The 23,182-nt window shown below is 41.0% G+C and overlaps 2 protein-coding genes across 2 annotated transcripts in view; one reads left to right on the top strand and one right to left on the bottom strand.

Annotated features, from left to right (window-relative positions):
- Positions 1-6,644: 6,644 nt before the first annotated feature.
- On the bottom strand, positions 6,645-11,085 carry LOC102213699 (Krueppel-like factor 9). The gene is made up of 2 exons (XM_005720956.1): positions 10,281-11,085; positions 6,645-8,501 (listed from the first exon to the last, which is right to left on the bottom strand). The coding sequence occupies exons 1-2, from the start codon at positions 10,765-10,767 to the stop codon at positions 8,257-8,259; spliced, it is 732 nt and encodes a 243-aa protein (XP_005721013.1). The 5' UTR covers positions 10,768-11,085; the 3' UTR covers positions 6,645-8,256.
- A 2,629-nt stretch (positions 11,086-13,714) lies between these two features.
- The window catches only part of LOC102210278 (uncharacterized), a 28,357-nt gene continuing 18,889 nt past the window's right edge, over positions 13,715-23,182 (top strand). The window contains exons 1-16 of the mRNA XM_013911479.1: positions 13,715-13,830; positions 13,988-14,038; positions 14,173-14,339; positions 14,442-14,512; positions 14,751-14,916; positions 15,027-15,164; positions 15,441-15,615; positions 16,066-16,208; positions 17,772-17,875; positions 19,519-19,684; positions 19,781-19,966; positions 20,076-20,228; positions 20,463-20,607; positions 21,304-21,462; positions 21,646-21,764; positions 21,852-22,049. Of these exons, the coding sequence (XP_013766933.1) occupies positions 13,776-13,830; positions 13,988-14,038; positions 14,173-14,339; positions 14,442-14,512; positions 14,751-14,916; positions 15,027-15,164; positions 15,441-15,615; positions 16,066-16,208; positions 17,772-17,875; positions 19,519-19,684; positions 19,781-19,966; positions 20,076-20,228; positions 20,463-20,607; positions 21,304-21,462; positions 21,646-21,764; positions 21,852-22,049 (2,196 nt within the window). The 5' untranslated portion in view covers positions 13,715-13,775. The remainder of the gene's footprint in view (positions 13,831-13,987; positions 14,039-14,172; positions 14,340-14,441; positions 14,513-14,750; positions 14,917-15,026; positions 15,165-15,440; positions 15,616-16,065; positions 16,209-17,771; positions 17,876-19,518; positions 19,685-19,780; positions 19,967-20,075; positions 20,229-20,462; positions 20,608-21,303; positions 21,463-21,645; positions 21,765-21,851; positions 22,050-23,182) is intronic.

Here is a 23,182-nt window from a genome sequence, read left to right as displayed (position 1 = left end):
GAGAGGATGTCATCCATAGCATTAATGCTACACTGACAGCTGCGAATGGCAAGTGTGACATTTGAAAATCTCATAAATGTGAGCACACATTTTATCCATAATAGTAAAAATTCCCACAAGATTTCTGGATTTCTGATAAAATTGGTACCAGTTGGAAGTTTTTTTGACAGTTTGAAACTGGGTGCTGATGAGTTAAGTTCCAGAGGAGCACAGCAGATAGACCTGGCTAAGAGAGCTCAATCACTGGCTGGAAGGTGAAGCTTGAGAAGTTCTTGTGCATATTGTCATGCTGGAAAGTCCGGCCTTCTGGTAGGTAGTGAAGAGCCTATGAATCTGAGAAATGCAGATTCATAGTATAAGGCTCTTTTGGGATAATTCTGTTCTGATCATTTGTGCGCTGGAAAAGCCATTAAAATATGTTTTTAAAAATGTATTTGCTTGCTCACATTTTTCACAGTCCTCCTCTCAGCTGCAGGCTGTGGCTATAGACATTCAGACGGTGACTGTGACTATAGCTGAGGCCGTCTGCTTCCTCTGACACTGCAACATCTGGAAGCACGTGCAGACTTAAACTGTGCACTGAGGACTTTCATTGTTAAAAACAGCTTCCCTATAGTCAACAGGGATGGACTTAAAATGATGATGGCTGCTGTCTCCCTCTAGGTGGTGCAGCAAGAACTGCAATAGGTGCCCCCCACCGCCCCACCGCCCCCGCGAGCTTCTGAGGAAGTAGGATTTCGACATGTGGCTCATCATGAGTCCCAAATCCACCCGCTCTGTGATATGAACTCTGAGGATGTTTACGTGTGCCATGTTGAACTCACTGCCTGGGCTGCGGCCCCATTTAACTCTACTCATTTCCTTTCCTGTGTGGTGTGTGTGCTTTTTCTTCTGAGATGGAACGCTGTCTAGTCCCAGCTTCAGATATCAATAAAAATAATATTTGTGTACAAACCTTCCTGGAGTGTCGGTGTGAATTCTTTTTTAAAAGGGGACGAGAAAAGAAAACGTTTAAGAGCCATAATTATATAAACAGACCAGCTGATCCAGAGTCAAGTCAGAAGTTGTTTGAGGACTTCCTAGTAATCCTGGCTTCCACACCTCAAGACTGGCAAATCATAGTGTATGAGTTTTTCCAAAATAAAGTTTGCTTAGGAACAATATATTGTGTGTAGCCATGATTAAACATCCAGCCAAGTTTAAGTGATAAATGCCTGGAAGTGCTCCTCAGAGTTAACATGCAGGAACATATGGCAATGCAGAAGGGTGGCTGTCAAGAAGTCATTCTTAAGGAAGGAAAACAGGGAAAAAAGGCCGAAATATGCCAAATTGCACAATAACTGGTCTGGAAATCAGTGGGAACAGGTGCGATGGAGAGATTACTCTAAATTTACAAGTTTTGGTTGAAATCATTGTCATTATGTATGGAGGAGGCCAGGAGAGAGCTGCAACAGTGGGTGTCTACAGCCATCTGTAAAACACGGTGGAGGCTCTGTCATGTTTTAGAGCTGCATTTACTAGTGTTGGAGATCTTGTTAATATTGATGGAATTATGAATGCAGAAAACTTTTTAAGGTTGACGGTGACAGAAACTGAGAGACTATATATAACCTACATTCAACCTTTGTTAGAGCTATAACGGAAAATGAAACAACGGGACCTCTTTTTTTTTTTAACTATCGTTACAATAATGTACTTAACAAACTGCTTTGAGACTTACTTTGAACGCACCAAACTCTGTGTGTTCAGGTGTGACGTGTCCTCTGCTGCAAAAGTGCTGAGAGCATTGTACATAATGGAGTCAGTAACATGGCCCAACCTATATTTGTGTGGGGCTCTAATTATGGGATACTGATAATATATAGCATCATAGTTTCCTTTCATGTTATGTAAATATCTACTTATAGGGAGAGAAGTATCTTTATTAAAACATGAATTCCAAGTCTATTATTTTCTGTTTTATTTAATCTGGTGTGATAACTGTAGTAATGACAGTCAGTTTGTTTTATTAGATAAAGGCAAGAAACATAGCTGTTATAGATGCTGTGTTATAGAAGTCTATTATAATTATATTATAAATATAAAATCAGCAGTTAAAGGAAGCAGATGTTTTGACACTATGAAAATGCATTATTGGAGTGAACTATGCCAATTCAAGAGAAAAAGCTCTCTTGGAGACAAGAAGGAGTCCTTGATCATATACTACAACTCCTCTCCTCACAGTAACACCACATTTAATACCACGTTCAAATGCCATGTTAGCTAGAGCACTGAGTCACGGGAGGTACACTGCTTTGCTTAAAGCCACCTGAACTGTGACCTTTAATTGAGGTTTCTGCTCACTGAAATAGTTGACATTTCATAAAGTATGACATGCTCTTTGAAAACCTTCAGGGAAATACTACAGTCATATACTACTGCTATTAACCTATGATTAGCATGCCTATTAGCATATTAAGCTATGTTTTTAAGTGTAGTTGAAAGTAGCTTTAGCATCATAGTTTTTGAGAAGTTATTGCTACATTTGAGTTGTGTTGTAGTTCATTTATAGCATAAAGATAAATGTTTAACAAATCTGCTGATTAACCTGGAAAAAAACATATTCTGTAACAACAAATGTGCTTGAGTTTGTATACAATACATGGACTGTATGTAGGTACGCGTATGTAGATGGAGTTATGATATATTCAAAGTGAGCATCAGAATGGGGAGGATGGTTGCTGGTGCTGGACGGTCTGAGTATTTCACAAACTGCTAATCTACTGGGATTTCCCCCACACAACCGTCTCTATGGTTTACAGAGAAGAAGAAAATATCCAGTGAGCTGCAGTTTGCTGATGCTAGAGGTCGGAATAGAATGACTTTAAGCTGATAAGAAGGTAACGGTAACTCAAACAAGCACTTATTAAAGTCTGTGAGAGACCATCTCTGAAAGCACAGCACGTTGAACCTTGAAGCAGATGGGCCACAGCAGCAGAAGACCACAGCAGTTGTCACTCCTGTCAGCCGAGAACAAAATGAGGCTGCAAATTACACAGACTCACCAAAAATTGGATAAAAATTAGAAAAATATTCTGTTGTATGTTGAGTGTCAATTTGTGCTGTGACATTTGGATGGTAGCTTTTGGCATAAGAAACACAAAAGCATGGATGCATCACGTCTTGTATCAACAACTCAGGCTGGTGATATTTTCTTGGCATACTTTGGGGTACAAACTGAGCCTTGTATGAACACCAAAGCCTACTTGCCAAAATCCTTCCCTTTATGGCCACAGTCTTTCCATCTTCTGCCGGAACACAATGTCATAAATACTCTCAAACTTGTTTCTTGAACAATCTTGAGTTGAGTTCACTGCACTCAAATATCCTCCACAGTTAACAGATCTCAATCCATTAGAGCACCTTTGGGATGTGGTGAACCAGGAGATTTTCATCACGGATATGCAGCCAACAAATCTGCAGCTCAATTCTATTCAATTCAATTCATATAGCACTAAATCACAGCAGAACCAAGCTGGGAGAGGGGCAGGCATCTGTCCCAAACAGCTTGGGATGAGGGGAGGAAGACTATATGGACCAAAATCTACAGGGAAGGTTTCCAACACCTTGTTGAATCCATGCTACAAATAATTAAGGGAGAATGAATGAAAAGGAGATTTGCAAAGTGTACCTATTAAAGTGGGTAGTGAGCCTGTTTATCCTTAAAGGGAGGGTTGCTCATAATATCATTTTAGTGTGAAAGGCATTAACTTAGTTGGATACTAGTTAAAATATAATATTTTAAATCTTTTTAGGCGGGTTAATAACACCTTAAATGGTCCACAGAACAAAGCACGTTAGGACCATAATTCATGTAAATGTATTTACTATCAACAACGAATAATTAGGAAGCTGATTTAATGGCAAACTACTGGTCGTACAGAATAAGCACTATATAATACAGCCAATGGGCTACTAATAATTCACACTAACTAATCCACCAGTGTGTGAATGTGAGTGAATGAATAGTGGAATTGTAAAGCGCTTTGAGGGTCTCGAAAAGCGCTATATAAATGCAATCCATTATTATTATTATTAATAATAATAATATGCAATAGCTAACAGTTATCACTTGTAGCATACAATACAGTATTGCTAAGTTATTTATATAATTTACACCGTCTTCATTAGACAGATGAAAAAAAATGCACAAATAAAAGATGAACTTAACTTTTATTTCTTAAAAATAGCACAGGTCAAGCAAACATTGGAAACATTTAATATTAGTACTGTTCCATATCACAAAATGAGTTATGAAAAGAATAATTAAACCACACAAACCATATAAGTTTTTCGATATGTAATAAATTAATCAGCATAACATAAGAAACAAAACCATGCTTTGTACTTCTGTGTCGCACAGGAAATATTGAAACTCCAATGCCGAAAATTTAAGACACCTGAGAATATAAATATCAAAACAGCTTGCTGCAGCAATTATTTAGTTCCACGGTTCCTCCCATTTACCTTAACTAAAGCTTTGATAAGAGGACTTTTTAAAAAATTACATTAATGTAAAAATTAGCATCAATTTAAAAAAAAGAACATCCATTTCTGTACAATGTGCATATCTGAGATAGTGTGGTGACAAGAAAAAAAGAAAATGCCTTTTTGCCCCCAGCTCTTGGTGAGGCGGCGCGGCAAAAAATTAAATCCGAAATGGACTCAACTCCAAGCCACATTCAGTGATGTGAGCAAACAGATTTTGGATTGAACATATTCAATCATCATTCTCAGTGAAATGACAGTCTGCAAATATTTTTACTTTGTATTTAATTGCCCCTTTTTCAACTTCTGCTCCAGCGAGTAGTGAAGTTTAACCCTTTGTAGATCTGAGCTTTAATGACTATGGAGATTAAACTGCTACTGTCTATTCACAACAACAGGTCACTGAGGAAAAGAAGAAGCAGCTACACAGGTAGTAAAGGTGTTGCATATTGAGTCAGTAAGGACGAGGGTACGTAACAGGCCATCTGGCTGATAAAAACAACTCTTTTCTTAAAAATCCAAGGCTCGATGGTTTTATAGGAATTTCTGAAAGACTGGTTGGATGGATTTTACACAGACACTGCAGAAAAAAAAACAACTGTTTTGACTGTGAGGTATGTTCTTCTTGTGACAATATAGCTTGAGAGTCTATATCAGACGCGTTTGCTCCTCTGATAAACAGTCCACTCGTTCAAGGTCACTGCCAGCAGCAACCGAAAGCTTTCAAAAGCTCGGCATTCACTTCAAAGAAAACAGCTCCAATTAAAATGAAATCGACGGGAAAACGAAGACGGCGTGACACGAATCAGCGAGACAATCGCGCCGATCTTAATGTGGAGGAAAGCGAAACAGATCTGGGGAAGCCAATCCCATCTAGACACATTACACAACAAAAGAGATGGCCTGGATGACTGAGAAAACACAAAAATAAGGAAAGGAAAAGGCAGGGTTTTTTTGTTTTGTTTTTTTAAAAACCACTGGTTATCAACACAAAGTTCCACAGTGCCCACTTGGAGTAACACAGTAACAGTGCAAGCCATTACACTATCCAGCAAAATATACCTGTGAGAAAAAAGTGCTTATTGCATAATGAGTTTCTGTTATGCGCCTGCAAGAGGGCACACATACCTATACAATGATCCAACTGTAAACATGGTGCAAAGTAGTTATGACATAGTTTAAGGCTTTCAAAGTTTCCTGAAGAAGTGTTCACTGAGTTAAAGGAATATGTCCATAAGCGGGACAAACAGTGGAAATATTAAAAAAAGAAATAACACATGCACACACACACTCTCTATTCAGACCTGGACACTACAAGTGGGTCATAAGTACATAAAATACATTACAGGTTTGACTGATTTGGTAAATGGTGGATCTAATATTTTGGATGGGTTCATTCCTGAAATCGAAACTGATCATTTCATATAGATTTAGGTGCCAGCGTCCCTAAATCTACCGAACAGGTTCCGATCAAATCCACATTTGTGTATCACTATTCAAATCAAACACAGGTGGAACTTTTATCATCAGGGATGCACTGATATACAAGCAAAAACTGTGACTGGCCGATGACTGATATAAGACTGAATCTACCGTTATCCGTTGTGTCAAATTAACTGGGATCTACTTTGTTTCCAGGGCATAAAAGAGTTAATAAACAACAACAAAAACTAAACACACGAGTAGAAAAAATACTGGGCTTGGATATCGGGGAAATTTTTTGTTTTTCCGACATTGGAACCGACCTGGAATTTCACAATCAGTGCATCCCCAAGTATTATTAATGGCTGCTTCAGTGACACGACTGCACAGCCCACATTTATAATGTGTAGATGAGGGGAAAAAAAACGTTCCACTGATCTAATCTTCTCAGAATTTGTTTTTGGTTTCCACATAATCAGTTACAGTAAGATTTTGCCCCACCCCTCTCCCGATGCTACTCATAAGACTCTGATTTATCTGCTGTTAAAAGAAATAACTGGCACGTGTCTATATTTTGTCATCTTTCTCCCTCGATGAGGAAGTGAATGCTTTTACTTTGAAGGCAGCAGGCTTAAAAACAAAACGAAAAAAAAAAAATCAAAAAAAATCTACTTGCATACAAAACATTTCTCATTTCTGTCAATACAAAAAAAAAAGGAAAAAAAAAAGGTAAATCTAAAATAAACCGCACACACCAACACTCACAGGCAATGCCATTCTATCAAGCATACGTACTGTATGTTACCCCTAATATAAGGACTACAATTCATCACGTGTATTATTCTGCTAGTAGCATTACCATTTTTTTTCTACATTAAAAGCTTAAAGCTTATATACATTTGCATCAGGTTTAGACATAATACTGCTGTGTATTATGTGTCAGCATTTCATTGATGATAACTGGTGGAGCCTTAATGATGGCGTGCAAACAACTCTTCTACATTGAAATTCGATCCACTTTCAGGCTAAAATGAGTATTTGATCTACACTTGAATTGGATATATGTGGAAAAAATATTGACTTCAACGGAGATGGTTACTGAAGCCGTATTAAAAAAACATGAAGGAATGTGTCACCGCTAGAACTTAATATCAGCAAAGCTACAAACAAACAAAGATTTTTAACAAGCGCCTATCCATCGCCTCACTATCTAACATCCCAATATTGTGCTACTCATGGTAAATAAAGGTTACTAACAAGGTAGAAATGAACCACAAGAAAACCAGAGGATTATTTGGCTGATGATGATGATGAATGTGCAGATTTGTACAGACAATAATATAAAGAAATCCCTGCAATCTGTGAAAGTGTTTCAGTTTGAGACGATGAGGTTACCTTCAGGGTTGGGTTTGATTTTAATCGACTGAAATCTGCTTCGCGATTCTCGTTCTTATCGAATCCTGAGATCAAAATTTTACGAAAGGCAGAAAAAAGAATTCCTGTGATAAACGTATGCTGCCATCAGGTGGATATCCACAACGAGGTATTCTTGATTTGATTTTTTGGTTTAAACGAAATACAATATTTGTGCTAGCTGTGTGCGTTTCACTTCTATGGCAGTTAAAACCTACTGATTTTTATTTCAGCAGGCTATGTTGCAAAACACCGTTTAGTACTTTTCCAAGGCATGCTGGGACTTTTGCAACTTTTATGTGATATACCTGGCATTAAATTCTTGGGATCTCATCCACAAAACTCTTTTGTGGTCTAATATCACTGCTACTGATGCAGGACAGTAAAAACTACATTCTCAGATCATCCTGCAGTAAGTCTACCTTCATGCCTCTAACTTTCCTTAACTGCAGTGATTACATTTCACTCTATCATTATTGGGTTTTCTGAGGCTTAGCCGAGTCTGCCATACTGTAAACATCACACACACACGCTCATGTAACTGCCGATGCAAATGGAAGCACAGTAGGTCCAAAGTCTTGCTTTCAGGAAACGACAAGTGGAACCAAAAGCCGCATTTCTTAACGAGTCCCCGGTTCTCTTAGGTTCGTAACAATTTTCAAACCCAACCCTGGTTGTTGTTGAGTGGGTGGACAGTGTTCATGTGACTCAACTGTGTGGACACAGAGACGCATCCAGCTCTGCGTGTGTATGTTTGTGTGTACATGCACATTTGTTTTTAGTGCAACACAGCAATGCTAAGTCCTAACTAGTGGATCTGATTGTAGTAGGTTCACTTGAAACTAACGTTGACCGTCTTGTGCTCCCGTCAGTGCACAGCAAACCCACGCCACCCTAATTGTGCACGTCCGGATCAGAAGCTGAGGACGCGCCCCTGTTGCGCCCCAACATGGATGGCTTGAAGTCGGGATGACGGCGGGCGTGCTTGATCAGGTGGTCGCTGCGCATGAAGCGCTTGTTGCACAGCGGGCACTGGAAGCGTTTTTCCCCTGTGTGGGTGCGAGTGTGGCGGGCGAGCTCATCGGAGCGGGCAAACTTCTTCACACAGTTAGGCCAGACGCACGGAAAGGGCCTCTCACCTGGACACGAAGGCAACAGAGAGCAGAGAGAAATCAGTCGCCAGGTTTGCAGAGAAAGCACACAAGACGGTGTTTCATGACTAAACAGACAAACACACGGGAACAGAAATGCTACTCCCTTCTCTCTGACGAGAATCGGTTTTACAATAAACAACTGCATACATAAAAGGAAACAAAAATGCACTATTTTCACTGATCTTTGATCTATGATTGGTTAAGGTGCAAATTTCTGCAACTAACAGCCTAACTATGAAATAAAACGTCAGAAAAAGTGAACAGTTCCTGCTGCCAAAAATGCCCCACAGCCTTGGGTCATTAAACTCCACATTATTCAATAATGTATAAAAACAAATGTTTACATGTGAAAAGGTAAAACCATGAAGTATGGATTGAAAATGTCAAAGTAAAAGCTGACAAAATTTAAACTCATGGACTGTTTTGGATTAATTCACTTTCATGTCATTTCAGTTCGTGCTTTATTTTGCCTCTAATACATCACATCAAACTGATTCTTCATATCTTTTGTGTAGTCCTCAGATATAAGTCGCTGTTGAAGCCCACATTATTCTGTGCTTTCAAATGAACTAGGAAGGGAAAAACAGGTTTTGTATGCTTACAGTTTGTGTTATTGCACAATGAAGGAATCTGTTAATCTGATTACTTAAATCAGATCAATTTAAACACAGTGACACAAATGTAACACCTGCATTACCACTTTTCACGTATATTTAGATACGTGAAAAAAAGATATAGGATCTAGATGGCTAAGATTAGCCTTCCTGGGCTACTACTAGGCTTAATCTCCGGCAGGCAACACGAGTCAAACCCAGGATAAGCGAGTGGGATGCTCGGTGCCATTTGCAAGATCACAAAGCCTGGCCACGTTGTTGCTGCAGAACTCTGTGGGCGTTCCCACAACACCGTCTTTGAGCCGTTTCCTGCCCTTAATCCATTTGCGCCTGCTCAGTTACACTGGACACGCCAAATCCAATGATTTGCGAGAAAAATCACACTTAAAGTCACTAATAAAGTTACGCTATCGTTCTGACGGATGAACTATTCACAACCAATCTGCCTTTATTACATAATTAAAACACATGGGTGAGGTGTATGGTGACGTGTAATTACGTATTCACTCAGAAAACACCCAAAATGCGTTGAAAAACCTATATATGGCAAAGGGGTGGCGCATCCAGAACTGGATATCGATACATTTGATCAATAATTTACACATCGCGGAGGATTGATTTCAACTTGTCAGCATACGTGAGGGTGAGAGTGTGATGCCCAGAGAAAAACTACACAGCGCCAAGCACTTGCTGAGGCCTTTTACGTTGTCCCACTATCATTTTCAGCGCTTTCAACTTTAAGGTTTCGTCTTACGTTCATTTCATATGCAAATCCAGCCGAGAGGAAGACTTTCGTCACAGGTTTTAACGTCCTGCCCAGTTCTTTTGTTGGTTTACTTCTTTGTCAGACTCCGAGGGGAGCGTTTCCCCCTTTGTTTGGCTAAATTACTTTAACAAGTTCTAAAAAGAAAAAAAAATCATAAAGAAGCAGCCAGCAGGCACGCTTACAGTAGTTAGCGAAAGGCACAGCACTCCCACCCCTCATATAGGTCTGATTAAACGATAAAACCGTCTGCTTACATGGCACCGAGGAAAGCAGAAGTTAGGGGTACAAAGTTGAGCTATGCCAAGGGTCTAGCTAAGGCTGTGTAAATACATGACATGTGAACTGCTGACATGACCGATGTGTTGTGGTCGTTCCCCTCCATACCTGTGTGCGTCCGGATGTGTGCCTTCAGGTGGGAAGATTTCCCATAAACTCTGTCGCATCCGTTAAAAGTGCACCGGTGTCGCTTCACCCCTCCTCCTGCTCCCCCGGCCCGCTGCTGGTGCTGCTGTCCGGGGACCGGGGTGGCGGTGGGGGTCATGGTAGGGGTGGTCGGGTCGGACAACGTGGTGTAACCGCTCTCCCCACCACACGAGGAGTTGCTGTTCTCCGAATAGGCCGACATGGGGCGGAACTTGCCGTGTAGGTCGGTGAGGATACCGGCCACCGCCACCACGTTAGCTCCCTCCAGCCTCAGCGTGTCCCGCACTTCCCTGTCCTCACTCGACCCTTCGGGCTCCCCGGGGAGCAGGCCCACCGAGGCATGCTGGTTGGCGGGGGCGACCGGGGTGGGTCTGTGTAGAACAGGACCGCTAGATATCGATACCAGACACTCGGCAGCGAAATAATCAGACGACGCAATCAGCGACATCGTTATCTACTTTGCTTTGTTGTATTTAGCTAAAAAAAACAAAACAAAAAAAACAAGAGTTAAAAAACAATCGACCAGGAGGGGCTAACGGTAACGTTCGTCTGATCCCGACCTCGTTTTCATCAAACTGGACGAACAAACCGCTTCCAGCAGAGCCTTGTTACCGCCATACAGCGTCTCAGCAGCTTGAGAATCACTGAATAAAACAAAGAAACGGCACCTTTACATGCAATAACACACTAAGACCGTGTTAATTCTCCCGGTCCTACATGCGTGCCCCTCACTGTCTGACGGTTCATTGTGTCTGAGCCTCCCAGAAGCCGGTCAAACCTACGCCCCCTGGTCCCGGACTGACGATGCGTTCAGGCTCATCGGTGAACGCTTTTTGGTGGCGTACACTGGTACAAATGTCTACAAAGCTCTGGATAACTCTCTGATGTTGTTGTTACAGATACCCACATCCGTGTCATTTAACAGATATGGCAAACTCACCCATGTACTGAAGATAAAAACTGACATAATTTGAAGATATCATCGTTTAGGTACACCTGTGAACGTGTCATTTTTTTAACGGTTGATTCTTCTTTTTGCTTTTAAGGTTACCAGGTTAATTGTTTTTGCAAGTTCTTGCTTGAATTTTGGGGCAAAGGGGGTTTATTTTTTTTTTTTTTTTACAGGAAGTTGTAAAATACGATTTTTCAGAATCTTGAATGCCGCGCGGACCAGAATCTCGCAGTGACTGACGTCGCAGCACGGGCGTGGACCGCGGGTTTGGGTGCATCGTGGAAAGTAGGTGGCACTGGAAGCCTGCCTGTTAAACGATGGGGGAAGGAGATGGGGATGAAAGGCGTGTTGTATAATTTAGTTTGAGCTCAGTCTGAGAATAAGGAACGTGGCCGAGTGGTGGGGGTGAAAATAATTCTGTAAAAACGCCATCATAGCTGCCAAAGCCTCTACTTCCCCACCTGCTTGTTATCCATACCACACAAACACTAGATGTCCCTATTTTCATGCGTTAACTGCTCTCAGCTGTGTTTCTTTGTCTTCTGAAAAGTTTGTGGATCAGCTTTTCACTTCAGTAACAAATGTTTAGTGTAGTAGTGTATAAGTATAAGGAAATTATTCTTCTGAAAGTTCTTTTTTTGTGTCAGTCACTTTGTACTGTGTCTAGGTCAGCACTCCTGTCTGGGGGCATGGGATGGCACCACTCCCATCTAAAGTTTGATTACTCCTCCCACTAGTAGCTACGCGAGCTGTGCAAAAGTCTTCCGCCACCCCTCATTTCTTTTTATTTTGCTTCAAGTGAGCCAGACTTTCTTCTCTTGAGCAGTAGTTCTCCAGGATGCCTGAAGGTCATTCAGAGTTATTCTTTGGACAGTGGCTGCTTTTCACTCATGTTCAGTCCAGTCCTTGTACCTTTCCATTTTTAGAGGAATGTTTTTTGTTTGTTTAAAGCTACTTAACACTGACCTATGAATCATCCAAGCACGGAAAAGGCAACGAACACAAGGGATGAACCCGTGTTCTGTGTACACATAACAGGCAACTTAGCAAAGAACCAGTTTTAAATTGTATCTTTTGACACTTTGTTAGTAGCAGCCTATCACAAAAACATAATTTGTTACCATTCCATTAGTTAGATCTATAAAAAAATGCCAAAGATAACAGAAAATAGTATTTTTGCACTAACAAGGTGATTCCCAAAGAGCTATTAGCTAAAAGCTTGCCCTATCTCAGGATGCATAGTGTGTTCAGGCCTAAAAACCTACAGTAGATGAACAATATCTGAAAGCATGTCCTTCAAAAATAGCAAAGTCCATCAAAGGCCTGATGCAGGAAATGAGAGATGCAACTACTCCTTCAGTTGATCCATCTACTGTTCATTGAAGCTTCATCAGAAATGGTCTCACTGGAAGGGTGGCTGTCAAGAAGCCATTCTGAAGGACTGGAAACAAGGAAAAAATGCTGAGATATGCCAGATCACAAAATAACTAGACTGAAAATCAGTGACAACGTGTCTGATGGAGTGTTGAATCCAAATTTGAAAATGTCAGTTCGAATTATCATCAATATGTACAGAGGAGGTCAGGCGAGAGTTACAACAGTGAGTGTCTATAGCCATCTGCAAAACATGGTGGAGGCTCTGTCATGGTTTTGAGTTGCATTTCGGTCAGTGATGCTGAGATGTGGAGATCTTGCTAAACTTGATGGACTTATAGAATGGAATTAACACAGGAAAGTACCGTCAGGTATACAATCTGGAATCTGTTTGAGCACGACAATGATCCCAAAAACACTGCCGATGCCGTAAAGCATACCTGGGTAGAAAAACACACAATGGCGCACTATCAGTCATGGATTGGCCTCCGTAGAGCCCGGACCTCAACATTATTGAAGTAATGTGGGATCACATTAACAGAGAACAGAACAAAAAGCAGCCAACATCCAAAGAAGAGGCCTGGAGGACTATTCCTTAAGATTACTTAAAGAAATTACAGGAGAGCTGTGTTGAAAAATAAAGATGGTCACACCAAATATTGACTTTCAGGCTTGTTAGAGGCTTTCAAAAAATGCCATACAGAGCTTTGAACCACACCCTACCAATTTTAAGTGGTTTGGTATTTATATTTCTTACTTAGTTACCTGTGTGCCGCCCCATTTTAAAAATCCTGCAAACACCCCAGTCTCCAACTCAGTATCCGTGCAGCTGCCAGCTTTGCAAAGAAATTCTCTCTTTACGTGGTTCATGTCTTATGTCTGTCCAAGTCAACAAGGGTGTAAGAAAACTTGATGTTTTGTGAGGCCCGGTGTTCTGTCAAGTGATTGGCTCAGTGAATGTTTGTAGCTTCAGTCTTGGAAGGTATTTCCTGATTGGTTGCTGTGAGCAGTATGGGTCACAGAGGAAGCCCATGTACAAGCCTGGTCATTCAGTGCCTGTGAACAGTGCTTGGTTTTCATCTCACTCATATGTGGAGGATCGGAGGCAGCCAGACCTGTAGTGGGTTGCTATGGCAGTATTGTTGTTACTCTTCAATGGTGTACTTATTTTTCTCCTGCTACATGGTAAGTTTTATGGTTTGCTTTGTTATATTAGTTCTTGAAGAGTGAATTCATTTTCCAGTCAAAACAGGGTTTGGCTGTAGTAGATGTTATGTATAGAAGTTTGACAAGGGCTGTAATGTTCTGTCGATATGCCTGAGTTGTTTTTTTTCCTTTTCAGTAGGTGATTGCCTACAGGGGAAACCAAATCTCTGTGATTTAAGTTGTTCTGGTAAGATCTTTGTTACTTAGTCTAATGGATCTCAGATTTATGGATGCATGCACACTGACAAGGAGGGTTTTTTCCCTCAAAATTTCCTTTTCAATTTTTTAATTGTGTTTTATTTGCTAAATTATTTTCACTAGGATTTCCTACCTCTGAATTACTCTATCAGAAAGGGGTGAGATACACTTACAGGTATAGCACGACAATTACCAGCACCCTTCACGGCTCCACTGGTGGCAGGAATGGTCTGGCTTTGGACTGTCTGGTTGATATTGACGTGGTCTCCAAGTGTCACCTAATGATGCAGGTCAGCTTTAATAAAATAGTTTTTGCAAAAAAAACAACAATAAAAACGCATTATTAAATAACAAAAAATCTGATATTTAATGTGCATGTTTGATCTCTACAGATAAGGAATCCACAGATAAAACGGCTTTCCCCTCAAAAGGAGCACTCTGTGCAGCATTTAAAAAGTCTGAGGTAAAGCCAATGTATAGATTTAATACAGTCCGGTGTGTTTTCACAGATGATGGCGAGTGAATGAGTGCAGAATTCCTTCTCTTCTGTTTCCTTTTGCATGTGTGTGTATGCCATTCTGTCCGCTCATTTTGGAATGCTGCAGATGTTTTTCCTGTGAATCTGATTCCCCGTTCAGATGCTCCGCTTGTCTGTGTTCCCTGGTCTTGTGGGGGCCTCATCTGGTGTTTTTGTTTCCCAGGGAGTCACTGGAGAGAACACGCCTCAAGTTCTCCCTCCAGAGGGGGAAGGTCACGGCCCTCTGTCTGCAGGAGGGGGAGCAGGTGTGGGCTCTGAACATTAAAAGGGCTCTACTGAGCATGTTCCAGACGTCCCCCATGGCTTCCAAACTGACATTAGAAAATGAGGTGGGTTAGTGGAAACCGAATTTGTTTCCATTCATTTCCTAAATATGCATGTATATGAAGAAATTCTTCCCAGGCGTATTTAACTTTCGTTCACTCTTTCTTTTCCTCAGACGGATGTGTACGGCACCTGCATCAGCAGGTACGAGAGGCGAGGACTCATACTGCTGAAGACCAGGGATCTAAAACAGTGCCATCAGTCCAGGCTGGCAAACTTCTGGCCTCATTCAGTTGCTCTGAGTGAAGACACAGTAAGATTAGGGATCTTTCTCAACAGTGTTTGGAAATGTTGATATGTCATTAATTAGTGACTGACAAAGTTGGGAATAAACATGCACATGGTGGTTATTTTATGGTGTAATTCCTGTAATTTGGAATGAATACTTCTAAGGAAAAGGCAGAAAAAGGAGTGATGGTGCTAGTCCTCTGCACAGCTGAATTAGAACATATATTAAAGTGTGCATTTGAGTCATATTCTGATGATAATGAGTTTGTTTCTTCTTTGTCTTTTTGTTCTTTTTTGCTAGTCAATGCATTTGGAGCTACAGTGTGCTCAGCGCCATGGCTCTGTAATGGAAGAGGTTAACTGTACTGAGGCTGTATCCATGATGACATGGTCCAGGACTACAGGGATGGTGAAAACCCAAACAGTGTCTAAGCTACTCTTGCTCAGAGCCCAGCCAGGAAGTCCTCTAGGAGCAGGTCAGAAGACTCTGCAGTCACCTTAATCGAATCTAATCCCACTCACCGCCCTATGTCCCAAACATGTCACCTGTGTGGGTTAATGAGGGTTTGATAATGGCATTCATAGGAATGGGTCAGCACTGACTGCTATACCAAGCATCTCTCTGATTTCATGAAATCTTGGGGTTCCGTTACTCCACCCATGGCTGTTTGTTTACTGTTTTATAATACACTAACCCCATTTTTGCCTCAAAATGCTGTGAACTGTGGGTCTTTCTCTCACATGAAGTCTGCAGAAGCACAAAAAGTTTGGTAAACTGGGCTCAAAATGTCTGCTAAAGAACTCTCTTGCACTTGACAATTTAACAGCGTGAGCGCATCCATGGTCTTAGCCAGTGCGCATCTCTGTGGCATTGGCTCTTACCCTTTCAGAGACCTTGATTCGTGTTCTCCTCATTGTCCCTGCAGATTCCTTAGGCACTCGTGTGCCAGCTGACCTTCAGTTTGAGGATGAAGGAGCTGCAAGGCTGGGAAAAACTAGACCAGCAACACCACAGGAAGTTGGTCAGACTGTCAGGATGTTATGCAGCCTCACCTCAGACCCACAACTGGTAGGCCATAAATGCAGCAGGTCACAATCTTTTAATTATATCAATTATACTGCAGCCCTCTTCAGCAGTGACTGTGAATAGCTTACATTGACTGCACCATGTCAGATCATTGAAGGTGTGTTTGTATATGTAATTCATGGCTGGACATCCACTGAAGGTTTTGGTGCAATAGCTCAGAGAGTGATTACTATGAATATCCTTTCTAAAGGTTAGTCTCGCTCAGCCTGGCAACTTGTTTACATGGGAGGTTTATAAAGACTTTCCCCAGACCAGCGGTTGGCAACCTGCGGCTCCGGAGCCGCATGCGGCTCTTTAGTCCTTTAAGTGCGGCTCCGCATGGTTTGGGAAAATAAATTAGAAGTATTTAGCTGAAGTGCATTTTATTTATGTTAGTTTGGAAGATTTGTGATATTGAAATATAAAAATAAAAATATATTCTATTCTATTCTATTTTTTCATCGCTCAAAATAAGCGTCACACTCGCGGAAGCCGGTATACCCGCCGAAACGCCGTGCATTTATCGAGACTTTCCACCCCAGGTAGGTCAATTATGGATCTTCGGATCAACATTATGTCAGCAGCTATTCTCCACCGTGAACTATGTTAAAAACAAACACCGCTCACGCCTCACAGATGGCAGTTTACAGTCCTGCGTAAAGATGAAGGTGACTTCATACAGCCCCGATTTGCAGACGCTGTGCACAGAGGTTCAGGAGCAGAAGTCCCACTGTAAACATACCACGGCAGACCCGACGATGTCTCCATGAACATGCTTTTCAGCGTCTCTTTATTGACCACTTTTAACACACGGTTTCTGTACGCATACAGCCCGACACATACCAACACAACAGCATAGACGGTACAGACGTTAAGGCGGCGAGGCGTGATTGCGGGTACCGCTTAGGTGCGTCCGCCTCCCCCACGCCCCGCCACACACATTAACCAGGTAAAATACATACTTAGGCAGAATTTTGCAAATATCTGTTTTTAATTTTTTAGCAGCATAGTGCTTTTTTTCCAATTATTTTTTAAAAGCCAGGTCAAGGCTCCAAAAGCCCAAAGGTGATATAAGGGTGGCGGCTCTCAACAGTTTTTGTTTGCTACATGGATCATTTTAGTTCAGCTGGGTTTCTTTCCTTTTGTTATATTTCTTTAAGAGTTCAAAATGTGTTAATTACATAAATAAAATGTAATTTTCTCTTTCGCACTTCATGGATTTCATAAGCAACAAACCATAGTTGTTCACACAAAGCATAAAGGTAAAAAACAATATATACAGTGTTATCTTGATTTTAGATGTCAAAAAGTATTTGCGGCTCCCAGTGTTTTCCTTTGCGTGGAAACCGGGTCCAAATGGCTCATTGGGTGTTAAAGGTTGCTGACCCCTGCCCCAGACTCATTAAAATGATAAACTTATAGTGTGAAGATCAAGTGATTGGTTCACAGTTCTATAAGGGTTCATTTTTCTACTTTAACACTTTTGAAAAGCTGATACTTGACATTCACTATATGTTAGCAGCAACTTGAGTCCATATTATATATGTTTGGTTTTTCTGCTCCAAGGTATCACAAGAGTTTATTCAACTGGTGTTCCAGCTGAAAGATCTGACTATCTCTCAGCTCAAGACACTTTGGCAAGAAGCTTCTTTCAAGTGCCGCAATGACTGGTCAGTATATCCCAGAAGTTTTATAAATGAGTATCTTTTGGTTGCTCCTTGAGTTCCCTGTCAATCTACCGCCAGTAAAAAATTCTGTAAACATATGAGTATACAGAATCTATAGGCCAGGAACAACACTTTTGATATTGAAAGCTTTATGGTTCCTCTTTTCAGTCCATTTGTGGACTGAGTTCTTTTGTTCCCAGGGACTAGATCAGCAGACCACTAGCCCATGAGAGTCCAGATTGTCTCCACCATGACTATTGCACGTGTCAGTTAATAAAACATATTTCCCTTAACTGCTAGTTGGAGTAAAGCTAAAATAACAGCCAACTTAATTAGACAATATTCTGTGACTGAAATGACCCAGCGGGCCCAAAGACAGGGTCACCTCCTTGTCTATTAAACATATCAAATCTGGCCTTATCACAGTGGATTAATGATTTATTACTCACAAGAGTAACAGAAAGCAATTAGCAAGGAATTGCCAGTAAGGTGCGGCAAGAACAGATAGTGTGCAGTGTGGTTTAGTGCATGACTTCATGGCAATATAATATTATTACAATACTTTTCTCAAGATATAATAATTTTGCAATTTTTTGTCATTTTCTGATATGCTGAGTATTGTAATAACATATGTGTGATTTATCACCTTTTTATGCAAATTATGTCCTCAAAGGTCAACTGTGTCCATGTCTGTTTTATATCTAATGAGATCAAATTCAGTTTGTTTGTTTTTACTGCAAAATGAGATGGTTACTAAAACCTTTCATAATTGTTGCTATAAAACACAATCAGTCTAATATCAATCTGTGTACTTTAGGGTTAACGGCCTTCCTGTTCCACAGGAATATAACCAGAAAACAATCCCCTGGCACCCAGCTGTGCTCATTTACAGTCTCATTCAGACTCATGGCAACATGCTGACAATCTGTCTGCATTTAGAAATCAGACAACAATTACAATCACTCTCAGACAACCACTCTGAGAGTGATTGCAGTAACTCCAAGTCCGACTGCAACTATTTGCAGAAAGGTTGCCTCCTATCAGGTGACCTGTGCAATCGCTTTGTAATAAAAAGTGATTCTGTGTGCAACACCAACAAGCTCTGGGCAACCATTTACTCACCACCCCGGAATAGAGAACACATTGAGTAGGCAACCACCGATTTTAAATGCAATGAGGTTGCTGCCCTATTTTAATCAGGGCACTCAGGCATTAGCTTGCTCTGAATTAGGAGGTAGCTTTGTCAAGCTAAGTGTTCCCAGTGCTGGATGCTTTGTTTTTGTTTTTTTGGCTGAACAGTTTACTAACTAACATAATCTCAGGATGGCATTGCATGAAATAAGCCATCTTGTTCATAGAATTCTCTGAGTATTTCAAATTATTTGATAAAATATTGATCTTTAGTGTCCCTGTACTGATACAATATCACCACAAAAAATATCACAATACTATGCTGTATTGATTTTTTTTGTCACACTCCTAATTTGTGAAATGTGAAATTTGGAACTTTGTGAGGAAGAATAATAAAAATGATAACCTAAAATATTTTGGTGCCCAGTGAAATGTCCAGTTAGTTATAGCTTAAGTTAAAATAATCAGGTATTTATGAGCAGTTTGATACTGATGTTGATTAATTGTTTGGACAGGCAGCCTCTGTTGGATGCACTGCCGGCATGTGGATCTGAAAACTGCATCATATTACTGACTGACCTGATGAGGAACAAAGAGGTGGAAGAAGAGCAGGCTCTCTCTCTCCTTACCACCATAGCCCTCGTCCCTCATCCTTCGTCAAAGATCATCTCCTCCATCAATGTAGGAACCTTCTGATGACACTCATGATGACCTAAGTCTCTCATCAAAACTCACATGAAATAGGTTAGTTACCCAGATGTCTGCTCTTTGTGTTAGGCTTTAACAGAGCTCCCAGAGCTGCGGTCCAAGACTCTGTTGGTTGGATCATCTCTAGTCTATCAGTTGTGCCGGAGGTCTCAAAACTCCTGCACTGAGCTTTCTCAGGTACAGACCTTTATGCAGATCCTTGAGAAACCCCTTCAGGAGGGCTGTGAAGGAGTAGAACCCACTCAGGTGCAAGAGGTAATGCAGTGACCTAGAACTTCATCTCACTCTCCATTTAATGCACAATGAATTGTGAGAGGATTTACATAAACAATGCCCAATTTGCATTTATTATGTTGCCCACCAGGTTCTTTATGCTTTAAAATCAGTGGGAAACACTGGTGTGTCTGCTTCTGCCTTCATTCCCCTGCTAAGCCGTTGCATGCTGAGCTCCTCAGCAGCCCTGCAGCTTAGGCTTGCTGCAATCCATGCCTTCAGACGCTTTCCCTGCTCAGCTGATGTGAGTTAATTCAGAGTTAATATTTAAGCCAGCAGTTGAATAAAATTGTGCTAAAAGATCATAAGAAACCACCCTTGGTGTTCTTTATGCTCACCATATTCTTAGACAAGCCTTCATGAGCTGTATGGTTAAGTGAGGCGATAATCAATTCCCTGTGAGCTGAGGTGGAGATGACAAGGTGAGGAGGTGAATAGGAGCCGAACGTCAGTACTGACAGAGATTTCCTTCCCTCAGAGGTCTGTGCTGTTGCAGCTGTACAGCTCTTCCCAGGAGGATACTGAGGTCAGAATCGCCGCATACCAGCAGCTCATGCGTTGCTCTGACCTGGATGTGTTTGAAGTGGTGAAGACGACCCTGAGGAGTGAAACTTCCAGTCAAGGTGGGGTTTGTGGAAGAGATGGCCGTAACAGCTTCTGCTATCAGAAATGTTTAATGGTGGAAAACAGGAAAATAGTGAAGTGCTGGACAAACAGCAGAATATTTGGTGGTCACTAAATCTCAGAATATTTCTTAGATATTCTCTGAATATAAATATTAGATCATATTTATCAATTTCCATATATCACATTAATACTGTATTCTTGAAAAAAGCTGTTTCATGTGGGAACCAAAGAATGAAGTTTTCAGCAGTGTGATCTACTCCCATCCCGAAGCAGTAAAGTCTGGGTCTGACCATTAAATGAAGATGCAGGTTAAAGAACTGTGAAGCATCTGTTTCTGAAACCAGAGACTCTGATGCACTTATCTTCCTGCTGAGCTGGACAAGTGGCGAGGGTCACAACTTCTCTTAGAGACAGTTTTCACAGTTCTGTGAAGAAACTGTTACATATAAAAAATAATTTTTTGAACATTCTGTCAAAAAACAAAACAAAGTCATTTAGATATAACCCCAAACTCTTGAGTGATGGCACAGATTGAATTCCTTTCTGTGTATCTTAGAGGCGCATGTTTGATTTATGTTTATTTGCTAGGATTTGTTAAGGAATGTAAGGGAATGCAATAATGTTTCAGACTTTTACTCGGCTTGTCTGTGGCCTGGCATGTCGTGAGCTCTTCCCTTATTCTATTTCTCTAGTGGGCTCATTCGTGTGGAGTCACCTGACTAATGTCCTGAGGAGCGAGGACCCCGCAAAGCAAGCCCTCATTGAGTCGCTGCCCGACGACATTATCAGCAGAGATTTTGAAGCCGAGTTTTTAAAATATTCCTCCTATTCAGACTATACTGTCTCATCAGGTATTTCAATTTTAAAACTGTAACTCATTTTCATATATCTGCACGATACACTTCAGATTTGGAAGCAAATAAAATGAGGTGCTGAGCAGTGTCACTATACCAGGAGGGTGATAATGCATTTAAAGGTGCACAAATATATGTCTTCTTATATTACTTTATTTTCTTCTTTTGTATTTGTTTTAGCCGTCGGAATCAAGAATGTGGAAACATCTCTAATTTTCTCCCCAAAATCATTTCTACCAAGATCTGCTTCTGCCAACTTGACCGTGTATTTTCATGGCAGAGCCCACAACCTTCTAGAGGTGAGTTTAATGCACATCTTATCTTTTACACTTTACGGTCTTGAAAAGTGATATTTCGAACGACTATATTTTGTTCCCTGACTTTAGGTGGATCTTCATGTTGAAAATGCTGAACCATTTTTAAAGAGCATCTTTGGGCAGCAGCAGACAGAGAGAGAAAACGCAGCTCAAAGTGGAAAGCACGAGGCCAGGAGCACAGGGAGAAAGACGGATGATGGGCGTAGAGGAGAAAAAGAGACGTGTTTATCGAGCACTGACAGCTACCTGAACCAGGCCCGAGAAATGGTGAGGTCAAACTGTTAGTTTAGAGGTGTAAGTCATAACGTATAATCTGAGCTTGCTCAGGAAGATTTTTGTCTGAAATCCAAAGATACTCTGTTTATAAAAGCAGACCAATCAACTGTCAAACTCATCCCCTGACCCTTAATCAGTGGCAGGTCTACAGGACACTCTTCATACTCCCCGTACCTCTTTCCAGCTTTCAGTCTGTGTGTTTGCACTTGAAACGTTGTTGGTTGGTCCAACTAAAACATAAAACTCAGCACTAAAAACAAGGAAATTTGTGTTTGGTCAATTATTTCTTTGTTGTACTGATGCTTCTTAACAATAAATCTTATATCATTGGAAAGCCTGTTTATCTGGCCTTAAATGGCGCCACATTCATAGGAAAACTTACAATTATGGGTTGAGCAACAGAGTCGAGTATGTAAACAGCTTATTCTGCTACTGGCTCTTGTTTATAGTGTTGGATGATTGAAGTATGAAGAAACAAGATATACTAGCAATTTAACAATTTATTCATTTAACAAACACGGGCCTCAGCAGCGTGTGGCCACACACTGCTGTGGTATGGCATCCATCAGCATTTGTCACAGGGCAGCCAGTACATGTCACAGATACAGATACATCACATCCGAGTGCTGTATCCCATAAGTGTTGATGTTGAGGTCAGGGCTGCAGACAGGCCATTCCATCCTCTCCACTCCAAAATTCTGCAGGTAGTCTCTGATAAACCAGCTCTTTGACGGGAAGCTTTGTCATCTTGCAGGATAAAGTTCAGTCCCAGACGCTACAGTTACTGGATTGAAAGAGAGCTGTCTGTCTCTAAACCCAGACAGCTTGAGGTTGCCCTATGGCACGGAGCTCTTTGTTCCAAATGTGGCACTAGTTAAGGGGAAATAAACAGGCTCTCCAACAGTATGAGATTTAGCATTAGTACAACAAAGAAATAATCAGCCAAACGCAGATGTCCGTACTTTTTGTGCTAAACTTAAATATAGAGTCCTATGTAAAAGCTATCAATCATTCTGTAGTCTCCAGAAAAAGTGGAAATAATGAAGTGGTAATTTTAAATGAAATAAGGTGTATTCAGTAAATAAAAAAACAAAACAAAATGCTGGATGGATGGATGGATGGAT

Source organism: Pundamilia nyererei, unplaced genomic scaffold (assembly GCF_000239375.1).
Source record: "Pundamilia nyererei isolate P.nyererei 1_Seehausen unplaced genomic scaffold, PunNye1.0 scaffold00004, whole genome shotgun sequence".
In the NCBI taxonomy this organism is placed as follows: domain Eukaryota; kingdom Metazoa; phylum Chordata; class Actinopteri; order Cichliformes; family Cichlidae; genus Pundamilia; species Pundamilia nyererei.
Note: the sequence above shows the minus strand (reverse complement) of the source record. Positions and strands in the feature narration are given on the sequence as shown.